A 15,200-nucleotide genomic window follows, 5' to 3' on the forward strand; every position below is an offset into this window, starting at 1 on the left:
AGCGGACAGAGAACTTGGGACTGGGAACACTATTTATACACACAGGAGGAGGGGATGACGAGACACACCTGGGAGAAATGAAACACTAATCAGGGGAGGAACAGGAAACTAAATAAATAAGGGCATGGGAAGGCACATGGGGAGCAGGACACACACAAAACATGGAACAGAGGCTGACAATGGGTTTAATGCATTTGCAGACAATGTAATTACATGTAACTGTCATATAACTGTATATTCACTGTTTTAGAGAAGAGTGCCATTGAATGTGTAGCTAATATTAAGTGGATTTTCATGAAAAAACTTAAAACAAACACTGGATTAAAAAAAAAAAAAGTCCCAATAAATGTCCAAACAGCGATGCTATTAGAGCATTTATTGTGTTATATCTTGCATCATTTACATCTATTTTTGCGTTTGATGTTGATTTGATAGGAGTTGTTACTTATTATTGCTATCATACCAACTGAGAATTTGTTGCAATTATTTTAAATTCAGTTGAGGTATCTGACATATTATGACATAAAATTTATGTTTTATATGAAGTCTTTAGAGCCATAGGCTATAATGTTGTTTTAGATAAATTGCTCAGTGACGGATCAGTTGGACAGAGGTTATGTACAAATCATCCAAGCACCCAATTCCTGGCCATTTCTATAGGCTACATTTGATTAACATTGCTAAATATTATTAAATTGGAAATAAATTAAAGATCCATCTTTGATTGTCAAAAGAATTCCAGGTTCTATTCCATAGTTCGTCCTTCACTGTCGGGGCTGTTGAGGAGGAACATAGCACCGTTCCAGAGACTTATCACAAAATGGTTGCCAATCCAGAACCTGTTCACAAAATGGCTGCTAGCCCAGAGACTTTCCATAAAATGGCCGCCAACCCAGAGACTTTTTACAAAATGACTGCTAACCCAGAGTCTTGTAACATCACAGCTGATCATCCAGAGTCTCGTCACGTCACAGCTGATCATCGGCCAGAGTCTTGTCACGTCACAGCTGATCGTCCAGAGTCACGTCAGGTCACCGCTGATCATCCAGAGTATCGTCACGTCACAGCTGATCATCCAGAGTCTTGTCATGTCACAGCTGATCGTCTAGAGTCACGTCACGTCACAGCTGATCATCCAGAGTCTCGTCACGTCACAGCTATCGTCTAGAGTCTCGTCACGTCACAGCTGATCATTGGCCAGAGTCTTGTCACGTCACAGCTGATCGTCCAGAGTCACGTCAGGTCACCGCTGATCATCGGCCAGAGTAGATGGAACATGGCATTATGCAACCCCTCTCCTATGTGCTCCAAATGCACCACCACTGAAGGGTACCAGAGATTCCATTCTACACAATCTCAGGAGCACAGAGAAATGCTTGGGTAAAGATCCAGAGAAAGACAAGGTTTATGAGGCCGAGATTCAGAAGCTTTTGGATGCAGGATATGTTGTTAAGGTCCCGTTAGAACTATGTTTCAGTTCTGCCTGATCCTCCTTGCTGGTATCCTGCTCCATCAGCTCCACCCTGGTACTCATCTGTTCCGCCGTTGGGATCTTTGGTCCCCTCTGCTCCACCCTGGTGGGCTCCTGCTCCGTCCTGGTGGTTTTCTGCTCCACCTGGTTTGCCGTGGTGGTCCTTATCTCTGCTCTGGTGGTCTTCAGCTCTGACCTGGTGGTCTTCTGCTCCGCCCTAGCACCCTGCTCCACCGGCTCCGCCCTGGCTCTCTGCTCTGCTGGCTACGCCTTGGCCCTCTGCACCGCCGGCTCCGCCCTGGCACCCTGCTCCGCCCTGGCACTCTGCTCCACCCTGGCACCCTGCTCCGCTGACTCCACCCTGGTACCCTGCTCCGCCTTGGCTCCCTGCTCCACCGGCTTTGGCTCAGTCCCCTGTTCCTCCCCTTCCTCATGGACCTAGCCCTCCATCCCTCCCCCCTGTTCCGCCTCCGCTCCACCTCCCTCCTGGACTCTTGTCTGTTAAGGAGTGTCTGGAAGCCAAACTCAAACTTTGTATGATTTTCCACAGACAACAATGGACATTGAAGTCTAATTAACAGATGATAAATGGACGTATATAGCAATTTTAGCGTAAATTTATTAATATTGTCTCATGTGCATTTTTTATTGCAGAATATTATTATTTGGTGCGATTTGGATGAATATCCATAACTTGATGGATAACATGTCTTATCCTTTGAGACTTACTCTTATGGTGCCCAAACAATCTAAATCATATTGGCATATATATTTCACTTCTTTACTTTTCATTTATCTGCTTATAGTATCAATTAATATTCGTCTTGTTATGGTCATTATCATGCAGAAAGCTCTTCATGAACCAATGTACATATTCTTGTGTCATCTGTCTGTAAATGGAGTTTATGGAGCCTCAGGTTTTTATCCTAAATTTCTGTCTGATTTAATATTGGATTCATACGTGATCTCTTCTCACATGTGTGCTCTGCAATCCTTTGTTATTTACAGCTCTTTACTGTGTGAGTTTACAATATTAACAGTGATGTCTTATGATAGATATGTAGCCATATGCAAACCTTTAGACTATCATTGGTAAAAAACATCTTAATGATTGAATTGTTTCTTACAAACACGCAGCATTTTCACTTCACAAAACATGAATTTAAAGACTGGAGCCATGTGGATTGCGCATGGATTATTGAAAGGATCCATTGTGAACAAGTGATGGACTGTGGATGAGCAAATTTTAAATTTTTGAGTGAACTATTCCTTTAAGGTGTTATCTTGCTGCCTCCATGTACTAGGGGAAATTTCCTAGTTCCCATTTATGATGTAGTGATTACGAGCTTGTGCTTTAATGTCGGAAATAATAAAATGTACCATCCCATTGGTTGACTATCATAAACATTCTCCGCGCTACACATGCAGTTTGCTGACAATTCTGAAATTTCGGTCAAATACATGCTTTTTCACTGCTTACAAAACATACAATATGCTTCGAATGATCGTTCATATCTAGCCTATAAATACACTACTTTAACGACAAGACAAAGGGATGTAATTGTTGTGAGAACAGCATTGACAGCAGCAATGGTTGTCCCCTCCACCATGTTTAAAGATTCTGACCCGCCCAACTCTGAAACTCTGGTATCAAAATTATTTCCGAATTTCCCAGTAGTAAATACGACTTAAGAGGCGTTCACGTCTAATTTCCGATTCTCAAGTGACACTGTTTTTACGCTCTGAAGCCTGCTGGCTGCTACTCACCCCAGTTCCCTAGGAACAGCACCGTCAGTCTCGGACATAGACAATGTACTCTCTTGTCCTGCCAGTTATGGCTACGGCCATTCTCTGTCTTTGGGCCGCACACACCACCGTAGTTTCCCCAGAGGTTGCAGTTTCCACTGCAGAACCTTCTGAGGTGGTGGCGCCCACTCTATTCCCCGAGTTTACCCCAGAGTTCTCTCCAGCCCTTGAATCTGATCCAGAGCCCGCTCCAGTCTCAGAGCCCGCTCCAGTCCCAGAGCTAGCTCCAGTACTAGAATCCATTTCCAAGCCCGCTCCAGTCCCAGAGCCTGCTCTAGTACTCAAATCTATTTCTGAGCCCGCTCCAGTCCCTGAGTCCGCTTCAGAGCTCGCTCCAGTTCCCCGAGAGGTGGCAACTTCCGTTGCAGAACCTTTCATGGTGGTGATGTCTGCTTCTACTCCTCCCGAGACAGCAGTGGCACTCATCCCGGAACCCTTGGTGTTCCCTGTCACTCTTGTTCCGACCACGGACAATATTTCTGAACTCTCTGTGTTTATCAAAGCTCCTGTTGCTGCTGCAGAACCTCCAGAGGTGGCGGCATTTGCGGCAGAACCTCCAGAGGTGGCGGCTCCCGCTGCAGAACTTTCTGAACTCTCTGACTGTCCTGTCACGGCTATGGAGGCCGTTGATAAACTCTCAGTCTGTCCTGTTACAGCTAAGGCGGCCGTTTCTGAACTCTCAGTCTGTCCTGTTCTGACCAAGTTCTCTGCCTGTCCTGTCACGGTTATAGAGGCCGTTTTTGAAACCTCAGGGTATACTCTGTGCCACGCTCGGGCGCGATTCGTTTAGCCGGCCCTGGCCCCGTTGGAAGAGGTGGGCCAGGGCATGGTTCGGTTGGGCTTGGGCGCGGTACGCATGCAGTGTGAGCGCTAACCGCACCGGAGCACGGAACAGATACTATTTTGTGTGCGGTATATCATCATTACGACCGCAAACATATTCTATTACTAATACTACACTACACTTTTCAATTAATTTAATTTAATAAAGTATATGTAGGTTTATAATGGGTCTGGTTCTTACCTTATTGATGAACAGGAAATGTAGTTTGCGAGTAAAGCTGCAAATTATTTCATTAACGTCAGCTGCCTCCGTAATAATTTTCTGATACATACAAGTGAAAATCAATGCACGGCATAAATTATAAATGAATTATTATTAATTATTCGGAGAATATTAGCGAAAGTGGTTTTCTTTGTTATCTCATACATGACGTATGCATGCTCCGGACCGGAATGTTTAGTGCAAGTGTGAGTGCAGGCCAGCGGGGGAGTGGGGAGGGGGGATAATCGCGCTCGGGCTCAGTTCAAGGCAACCGTGCCTAGTGTGAGTACACCCTCAGTCTGTCCTGTTACGGCTAAGAAGGCTGTTTCTGAACTCTCAGTCTGTCCTGTTCTGACCAAGGAGGTCAATTCTGAACTCTGTGACTGTCCTATCCTGGCAAAGAGGACCAGTCATGAACTCTGTGTTTGCCCTGCAACGATCAGGGAGGTTGTTTCTGAACTCTCTGACTGTACCACCATGGTCAAAAGAGCTGCCCCTGGACTCTCTGCTCGCCCTGTTACGGCCAAAGATGCCGTTTCTGAACTGTCTGCCAGTCCTGTTATGGCCGCCGAGGCCATTGTTAACCTCTCTGTGCTCTATGTTTCAGTTCTGCCTGATCCGCCTTGCTAGTATCCTGCTCCATCAGCTCCACCCTGGTACTCATCTGTTCCGCCGTTGGGATCTTTGGTCCCCTCTGCTCCACCCTGGTGGGCTCCTGCTCCGTCCTGGTGGATTTCTGCTGGCACCTGGTTTGCCGTGGTGGTCCTTATCTCTGCTCTGGTGGTCTTCAGCTCTGACCTGGTGGTCTTCTGCTCCGCCCTGGCACCCTGCTCCACCGGCTCCGCCCTGGCTCTCTGCTCTGCTGGCTATGCCTTTGTCCTCTGCACCCTCAAACTTTGTAGATTTTCCACAGACAACAATGGACATTGAAGTCTAATTAACAGATGATAAATGGATGTATATAGCAATTTTAGTGTAAATTTATTAATATTGTCTCATGTGCATTTTTTATTGCAGAATACTATTATTTGGTGCGATTTGGATGAATATCCATAACTTGATGGATAACATGTCTTATCCTTTGAGACTGACTCTTATGGTGCCCAAAGAATCTAAATCATATTGGCATATATATTTCACTTCTTTACTTTTCATTTATCTGCTTATATTATCAATTAATATTCGTCTTGTTATGGTCATTATCATGCAGAAAGCTCTTCATGAACCAATGTACATATTCTTATGTCATCTGTCTGTAAATGGAGTTTATGGAGCCTCAGGTTTTTATCCTAAATTTCTGTCTGATTTAATATTGGATTCATACGTGATCTCTTCTCACATGTGTGCTCTGCAATCCTTTGTTATTTACAGCTCTTTACTGTGTGAGTTTACAATATTAACAGTGATGTCTTATGATAGATATGTAGCCATATGCAAACCTTTAGACTATCATTCCAAATTAACTAAAAACACCTGTGTGAAATTAATTCTGTTCTCATGGATTGTTCCCAACTGCATTTGCATTACAGCAGTCCTGTTATCAAACTTAAGACCTATTTGTAAATATCACATTGACAAATTATATTGTGACAACTGGTCAATTGTAAAACTGTCTTGTGCATCATCTTTTGTTAATAATATCTATGGATATATTGTTGCTGTTATATTTTGTTGCTGTGCTGTTATCATCATTGTGTCCTATGTTAAACTGATCTCTGCATGTAAAGCATCTTTAGAAAATAGAAGGAAATTCTGGCAAACATGTCTGCCACACATATTATCACTGATAAATTTCACTTTTGCTTTGCTTTTTGATGTTATGTATAGCAGATATGGCTCAAATGATATACCAGAGAGTCTCCGCAATTTTTTGGCTCTAGAACTGGTGATAGTCCCACCTGTGTTCAATCCTCTAATCTATGGACTAAATATTAGAGCAGTGCGCAGAAGTTTTGCCTCATGCATTTCCACAAGAGTGAACATTTAGGAAGCTCAAAAAGGCATAAAAACCTTGACAATTTCTTGATGTACTGTACTGAAACAGACATGAAAATGTTATAATTTTATGAATGAACTGTAACAGACAAACAACCATGTACAAGCTGTCAACATATGAACAGCATTAGGCACAGTATCATAAAACATTCCAGAAAAAAAAATGTTTTCACTGCTCCCAGATCCACTCATGAATTTTCCTGTTTACATCCTTTGTTGATTGATTTGCAAATGTTTAATTGAAATAGTATATTTAAGAAGTACTGAGATTTAAATACATTACTATTTTGCTTAAAACAGTTTACTATGCAAAAATTTTACTTAATATTATACTGCTATTTTATGGTGACACAAATAATGCAACTATTGCCAATAATCAGACTTAACAGAATCTCATGAAGCAACCCTTTAATGCACTATTCTGATCATAAATTAAGTGATTAAACTACTGGTTGAGTTATGTGTTTTTATTTTTAATTGTGCTGCCTTCAAGCCCTTCACACAAACCTGGTATTTCGCCTCCCTCATTTTATATGGAAATGCATTTAAAGGGATAGTTTACCCAAAAATAAACATTAGCTGAAGACTTAATCACCCTCAGGCCATTCAAGATATAGGTGATTTTGTTTATTCATCAGAACAGATTTGGAGAAATTTAGCATTACATGACTTGCTCACCAATGGATCCTCTGCAGTGAATGGGTGTCGAATAAATGAGAGTCCAAACAGCTGATAAAAACATCACAATAATCCAGAAGTAATCCACATGATTCCAGTGGATCAATTAATGTCTTGTGAAGTGAAAAGCCGTGTTTGAAACAAATCCATCATTAATAAGTTTTTACCTTAACACCAATTGTTTCTTGCCAAAATACATGACCATAATCTATAATAACGTTTCCTCCAGTGAAACACCATCCTCTGTTGTCCTCTCACATAAAAATGCACCAATATATTTGTTTAGAACTGTTTTTGAACTGTTTTCACTATTAAACAGTATTTTATCTGAACATATTTCTCTTCTGGTTCAGAAAATATGACTTTTTCACTGTAGAAAGCAATATTATGGATAGAGAACTTGTATTTTAGCTGGAAGCAATGGACTGAAGGTAAAAAACATCTTAATGATTGAATTGTTTCTTACAAACACGCAGAATTTTCACTTCACAAAACATGAATTTAAAGACTGGAGCCATGTGGATTGCTCATGGATTATTGAAAGGATCCATTGTGAACAAGTGATGGACTGTGGATGAGCAAATTTTAAATTTTTGAGTGAACTATTCCTTTAAGGTGTTATCTTGCTGCCTCCATGTGCTAGGGGAAATTTCCTAGTTCCCATTTTTGAAGTAGTGATTACGAGCTTGTGCTTTAATGTCGGAAATAATAAAATGTACCATCCCATTGGTTGACTATCATAAACATTCTCCGCGCTACACATGCAGTTTGCTGACAATTCTGAAATTTCGGTCAAATACATGCTTTTTCACTGCTTACAAAACATACAATATGCTTCGAATGATCGTTCATATCTAGCCTATAAATACACTACTTTAGCGACAAGACAAAGGGATGTAGTTGTTGTGAGAACAGCATTGACAGCAGCAATGGTTGTCCCCTCCACCATGTTTAAAGATTATGACCCGCCCAACTCTGAAACTCCGGTATCAAAATTATTTCCGAATTTCCCAGTAGTAAATACGACTTAAGAGGCGTTCACGTCTAATTTCCAATTAGGAAACTCGTATTTTACGATAATTCCGATAGCATGTGAAGGCAGCATCTGTCACAGACCAGCCAGGCTCTCCACCCAGCCAATCACAAGGCACAATCTCACCAGAATACTAAATCACACACACCTGCATTTAATCTCCCTCATTACCAGAACTGCTATTTAAGCACACACCTCGTATCAGTTCATCGTCCGGTCTCGTTTGCTGACATTCTGCTCCATGTCTTGTCTCCCTTGTGTCTCCAAGTCGTCTGTGTGTGTGTGTGTGTGTGTGTGTGTGTGTGTTTGTGACATATGAGGACACAAATTTGTATAATGACATGGGTATGACATAGGTATTACAAGGAGAAGGTGACTTATGAGGACATTACCCCATGTCCCCATTTTTCAAAACGCTTATAAATCATACAGCGAGTTTTTTTGAGAAAGTAAAAATGCACAAAGTTTCCTGTAAGGGGTAGGGATAGGTGTAGGTGTAAACGTGTGTGTGTGTGTTTGCTCTGTACTTACCCTTTAGCAAGGTGTGCGCTCCATCCATCTGTTCAGCTCCAGCAATCCACGATCTCCTGCAGCTGTAAGGAAAGGACATTTAATTATTCACCATTTCAAGTCTGTATGAACTGTTATAGTCCTGCTCACTGTGATTAGATTGTGATTAGTATTTCACAATTTTACACTTTTTTCTTTTTAAAAATGTTCTGCTGGACCTCCATTTCAGTTGCTTCAGAATTCCAGCAGTATAAAGTCACCTAAAAAAAGGTCAAGTTTGCATTCTATAATTATTTCTGAATTATCAACGGACTTAGATCATTACAATGTTGTGTATCTGACTGTATATAAAGCTCCCTCATGCAGCTGTGAGCAGAATGCTGGATGGATCTCTAAAAGAGGTGTTTAGATGTCTTCTTCAAACCTCACAGCCCTTCAAGCCATTTTAATACAACATACTGCTTATAACTCTATAATGATCTGAAGTCTTTCAACAGATACACAAGACTGAACACAGAAGAAATTCTACATTGTTTGTGTCGGCCTTGTTTGATCTGGAGTCAGATTTTGAGAAGAAATGGAAAACATCTGTTCTCATATTTTCACTGTCACAGCTCTGAATGAGTAGGACTGGACCAGCAGGATCATAGTTTTTTCTTTTGTGCTTCCAGGTTACCTTCTGACTATTGTTCTAAATGCCACCTTGATTAAGATTATTACTTTTGAAAAAGCCCTGCATGAGCCCATGTACATTTTCTTGTGTAATCTGTGTGTTAATGATCTGTGTGGAACTACAGGGTTTTATCCCCGGGCTTTGGTATATTTACTGATGAAAACGAACAGGATTTTACTTGAGGAATATATTGTACAACGTCTTGTCATTATGCAGTTGGTGAATTATCAAATTTAAGTGTCATGGCAATTGATAGGTACATTGCAATATGTCAACCTTTACATTATCCTGTTATTATATCACCTTTTACTGTGGAACTTAGTGACTTTTATTTGGATATATCCTTGTTTTGCAAGTATAATTGCCATTTTGGTGGCTATGAAAAATCCTATTTGCATAGATGACAGATAAACTTTTCTGTGAAAAACTGTCCTTGGTTAATCTTGGTTGCAAAGAAGATATTTCATATGGGATTTTTAATGGGTGGATGTATGCCTCGATAACTGTCTTTACTGGTTTAGTTTTGATTTCTTATTTAAAAATAATTATGGCTCGTAGAAGATATAAAGTAAATCAAGAGAAGTTCTTCAGCACATGCATGCCACACTTGATTACCTTTCTGAACTACATAGCCTGTTCTTTTTTTAGATCCTCCCCAGACAGAATTAAGAGCAAAAACCTTGTCTCATAAATTATATACCTTTTTGTCTGTTATATACCTGACTGTTCCCCCTGTGGTCAATCCTATAATATATGGTATTGAATTAAGACCAGTAAGGGCAAAAATATTGTATATTTTACAAAGTTTAAGAATTAATATCTTGTAGTATTCACTATTTTAATTTAGTGCTGACTGCTTTTTTTGTCTCATGATGCATCACTGTGACATTTCACTAAAAGTGAAGTTCCCTTTTAGTCAGTCACATTCGACGTTATGTCAGCAGTGACTGACGAATTGGGATCTCGCTAGAGAGTCCAATCACCTTTGAGTGTTAACAAAACAAGCCAATAAGTGTTGGCGTGCGAGCTTTGCGTCGCGCACCTCGCCCCGCAGCGCGGGTATATAAGGAGAGTGCGTGCAGTCGTAAATTCAGCTTTTTGCTTCGGAGCCGAGCCTTTCAGCTTGTGGGTTCAACCGAGCAAGAGTGTCTGCAAGACAGAGTTTTTTCTCAGTGTTGGTGTTACGGCACGTCAGTGGGGGATGCTGGTCCAGTGCTGCTGCTTTTGGTGTTTTGGACGGCGTGCAGCAGCTTATCAAACTGCGGTCGCGCTGCGACCTCCCCTGGGCGCTTCAGCACTTTTTCTAAAACAGCAATATCTAAAAGAGCTCCATGAGTGACGCAGCGTCTTTTTAAAGATGGCCTTCCACTCGTGTGTTTCTGGATGCGGTCGCTTCCTAGCTCCGTCTGATGGTCACGATCGCTGCATCTCGTGCCTGGGCTTTGAGCACGCTGAGGCAGCGCTCGTGGATGATTCATGTTATCATTGCGGGAGCATGACCATCGCGATGTTGCGATCGAGACTCCTCTTCATGGAACGAGGGGGAGTCCCCCTTGCCATGCCCCGTTCTAGTTCCTCTGTCTCTCAGCAGCGGAAGACTACTTCGGCGTATGGTCAGGAGCGATCTGAGGGTTACAGTGAGGGCTTCCCCGCCAAGTGCACCTCCGCGGACCCCTCACTCCTTTAGCATATCGCACCCCGTGGTGTTCCGTGATGAGGCTGCTGAGCCCCCACAGGCGGGGCCTAGCGTCTCGTTCGGAGCCCCGGCGGACGATAAGATGTCGATCACTGCATCGGGGGACGAGCTAGGCTCTGGAGATGAAGACTCGGCTGCGTTGCCTCCATCAGGGTCTGCTGGATCCAGCGCTGACTGCTATGCTTTCCCGGGCTGCTGAGAGTGTTGGGTTGCAATGGAAACCCCCTCCCATCTCCCGAGCGCTCGAGGCTGGATGATTGGTTCCTGGGGGTGCAGCACGCCGATCCTCGGCGTCCACCTCCGGTTCCATTCTTCCCGGAGGTGCATGAAGAGGTTACTAGGTCTTGGAGGGCACCTTTTTCTGCCAGAAACAGAGCTTGTGCTTCTTCCGTCCTCACTACCCTCGACGGCGGGGCGGCTAAGGGGTATGTGGAGATCCCCCCCAGTCGAGCGTGCTATTGCGATGCAGCTTTGCCCGCAGAGCGCTGCCGCCTGGTGGGGTAATCCAAGCCTCCCGTCCAGAGTTCTCATCCGCTCTAATGGCCAAGGCTTACAGAGCTGCTGGACAGGCCGCCTCCGCCCTGCACACCATGGCCCTCCTGCAAGTCTACCAGGCCAAGGCATTGAAGCAGCTGCACGAGGGTAGTTCTGACCTGGGTGTGATGCAGAAGCTGCGCACTGCGATGGACCTCGCCCTACAGGTGACGAAAGTCACGGCGCGGTCCCTGGGTCAGACGATGTCCACCTTGGTGGTCCAGGAACGCCACCTTTGGCAGAACCTGGCAGATATGAGGGATTCCGACAAACACCGCTTCCTGGACTCCCCAATCTCCCAGGCTGGCCTCTTCGGCGACATGGTGGAGACCTTCGCCCAGCAGTTCTCCACCGCACAGAAGCAGACGGAGGCAATTAAGCACATCCTGCCCCGGCGGCCTGCTGCTGTCAACACCCCACCACCGGCTACAGCTCCTCTGCCCGCTCGTCGCCGAGGGCGCCCTTCAGCTGCCTCCACCTCTGCTCTAGATCGGCCCCAGCAGCAGCCTTCACACCAGCCGCAGCGTGGAGCTGGCAGCAGGAAAGCAGCATCCCTGAGACGGGCAACCCGGAGACTCTGGATCCTTCTCTTCAGGAGATGGTGACTGCACCACTCCTTCTCCCAGAGGAGGGCCGGGTGGAGAATCTTCTGTTCCCTTTTTGTTTTGTTCAAGGGGTACCCAAACATTCAACAAAAGAGCAGTTTCCTTTCTCTCCGGGTCCCAAGAGGGCTAGGATGGCAGTGTACGAGACACAGCCTCAGCACTTCTGTCCCCCTCTCCTTTCGCCAGTGGGCAGCAGGGCCCGGCTTGAGGATGCAATGCCTCCTCACGCGCCCCCTGCCCAACCGTGGAGCCAGGTAAGTGTCGCACCGCGCACTCAGACCCCACTCCGGGATGCTTTGCCTTCCGGGTCGGGTCCCTGCGCTCCACCTCGCTGCCCCACTGCGGGTACGTCGGTGATTCCCTTAGTCCCGCTTGCTCGGTTTCTGGGGGCCTGGCTAGTGCTCCCCAGACCGTCTCGCTGGCTCACGAGGACCATCAGACTCTGCTATGCGATTCAGTTCACCCCAAGTTCAGGGGCATTTGGTTCACCTCTGTGCTGAACAAGGATGCTCCCGTCTTGCAAGTGAAAATTGTAGTCCTACTGGCGAAGGACGCGATAGAGCCGGTCCCTCCAGCCGATATGAAGACGGGGTTTTACAGCCCTTACTTCATTGTACCCAAGAAAGGCGGTTCTCTGCGATCGACGTGAAGGATGCGTACTTTCATGTCTCGATTCTCCCTCGACACAGGCCATTTCTCTGCTTCACGTTCAAGGGGTGAGCATATCAGTACAAGGTCCTTCCCTTCGGGCTGTCCCTGTCGCCTCGTGTCTTCACTGAGGTCGTGGAGGCAGCCCTCGTCCCGTTGGGGGAAAGAGGCATTCGCATTCTCAACTACCTCGACAACTGGCTCATACTGGCCCAGTCTCGAGCGCAGTTGTGCGAACACAGGGATGTGGTACTCAGCCACCTCAGTCGGTTGGGGCTTTGGGTCAACTGGGAAAAGAGCAAACTCTCCCCCGTGCAGAGGATCTCTTTTCTCGGTATGGAGTTGGACTCGGTCAATCTAACAGCACGCCTCTCAGTAGAGCATGCCCAGTCGATGCTGAACTGCCTGGAGTCAGCGCAGGAGGGCGGTGCCACTGAAACAGTTTCAGAGGCTCCTGGGGCATATGGCATCCGCTGCCACGGTCACACCGCTCAGATTGCTTCATATGAGACCGCTTCAGCGTTGGCTTGACCGAGTCCCGAGATGGGCATGGCAATGCGGCACTCACCGGGTCTCAGTCACCCTGTCCTGCCACCAGACTTTCAGCCCGTGGTCGGACCTTGCCTTCCTTCAGGAGGGAGTTCCCTAGTGCAAGTGTCCAGGCATGTTGTTGTCTCAACAGATGCCTCTGCCATAGGCTGGGTGGCCATGTGCAACGGGCATGCAATATCGGGCGCCTGGACAGGGCCTTGACTGCAGTGGCATATCAATTGCCTCGAGTTGCTAGCAGTATGGCTTGCTCTGCGCCACTTCAAATCGCTGCTACATGACAAGCACGCACTGGTCCGAATGGACAATACTGCGACCGTTGCGTACGTCAACCACCAGGGCTGTCTACGCTCCCGTCGCATGTCGCAATTCGCCCGCCATTTCCTCCTTTGGAGTCAGAAGCATCTGAGGTCGCTTCGCGCCATTCACATCCCAGGTGAGCTCAATCGTGCAGCCGACGAGCTCTCATGCCGGCCTGCCCTTCCGGGAGAATGGCGACTCCACCCTGAGACAGTCCAGCTGATCTGGAGATGCTTTGGGGACGCTCAGGTAGATCTGTTTGCCTCTCCGGACACGTCCCACTGCCAGCTGTTCTACTCCCTGTCCGAGGGGACCCTCAGCACAGATGCGCTTGCACACAGCTGGCCTCAGGGCCTACGCAAGTATGTGTTTCCCCCAATGAGCCTTCTCGCACAGACATTGTGCAAGATCAGGGAGGACGGGGAGCAGGTCCTCTTAGTAGCCCCATACTGTCCCAATCAGACTTGGTTCCCAGAACTGATGCTCTTCGCGACAGCCCCTCCTTGGCGTTTTCCTCTGAGGAAGGATCTCTTTCTCAGAGAGGGGGCACTCTCTGGCACCCGCGCCCAGACCTGTGGGATCTCCACGTGTGGTCTCTGGAAGGGACGCGAAGGTCCTAGGTTGTCTGCTCTGCTCTGTCCCGTTCACACGTTGCCCATTTACGTGGACCGCACACAGAGCTTCAGGACCTTAGACCAGCTCTTTGTCTGCTTTGGAGGACAGCAGAAGGGAAAGGCTGTCTCCAAACAAAGACTTGCCCACTGGATAGTGGAGGCTATAGTCTTAGCATACCAGGCCCAACGTTCACCGTGCCCCATTGGAGTGAGAGCACACTCTACGAGAGGCGTGGCATCTTCTTGGGCATTGGGCGCCTCGATAGCAGACATCTGTAGAGCTGCCGGCTGGGTGACACCTAACACGTTTGCGAGATTCTATCATCTCCGTGTAGAGCCTGTGTCCTCTCGTGTACTTGCCTCAGATGGTCAGAGACACCGGACCCGCTCGGTGTCGATCAACGCTTGCCGCGCCATTCCCCTCTATGAACTGGATACGTGCGCTTAAGTTCTTCTCAGTTCAGTTTCCCATTTGGTGAACCCTGTTGAAGTTCCTCCCGCACCCTCGATGGTCAGGTGTAGCGGAGGGTCAGGCGTTGGGCGTGTGTATGCCCAAGGTCAGTCCTTGTGCTGGGCTAGGTGCCCGTGTGTAGTGATTCCCCCTTCGGGTGATCTCACATGTGTATTCTTCCATGGTACGGCTCCCCTCTCAGTGAGCCCGTGCCTTTCCCTGGCAGAGATTCCCTGCCGTCTCTGCTGCGTATTGATCTCACCCCAGGCTGGCCGAGTCTACCACAGGGACTTTCCATATGTAGCACTGCCGATGGCCAGTCCATACAGTGGTGTGAAAAAGTGTTGGCTCCCTTCCTGATTTCTTATTTTTTTGCATGTTTGTCACACTTTAATGTTTCAGATCATCAAACAAATTTAAATATTAGTAAAAGATAACACAAGTGAACACAACATGCAGTTTTTAAATGAAGGTTTTTATTATTAAGGGAAAACAAAATCCAAAACTACATGGCCCTGTGTGAAAAAGTGTTTGCCCCCTAAACCTAATAACTGGTTGGGCCACCCTTAGCAGCAACAACTGCAATCAAGCG

The 15,200-nt window shown here is 46.2% G+C and overlaps 1 protein-coding gene and 1 pseudogene across 1 annotated transcript; both read left to right on the top strand.

Moving 5' to 3' along the window:
- The first annotated feature begins 5,382 nt into the window (after window positions 1–5,382).
- On the top strand, window positions 5,383–6,309 carry LOC107681105 (olfactory receptor 5M3-like). Its single transcript, XM_016477268.1, has one exon. It carries the CDS (start codon window positions 5,383–5,385, stop codon window positions 6,307–6,309), a length of 927 nt encoding a protein of 308 aa, XP_016332754.1.
- A 2,806-nt stretch (window positions 6,310–9,115) lies between these two features.
- On the top strand, window positions 9,116–11,106 carry LOC107681067 (olfactory receptor 2H2-like; annotated as a pseudogene).
- The last annotated feature ends 4,094 nt before the right edge of the window (window positions 11,107–15,200 follow it).

Source organism: Sinocyclocheilus anshuiensis, unplaced genomic scaffold, assembly GCF_001515605.1.
Source record: "Sinocyclocheilus anshuiensis isolate Anshui unplaced genomic scaffold, SAMN03320099.WGS_v1.1 scaffold412, whole genome shotgun sequence".
Lineage (NCBI taxonomy): Eukaryota > Metazoa > Chordata > Actinopteri > Cypriniformes > Cyprinidae > Sinocyclocheilus > Sinocyclocheilus anshuiensis.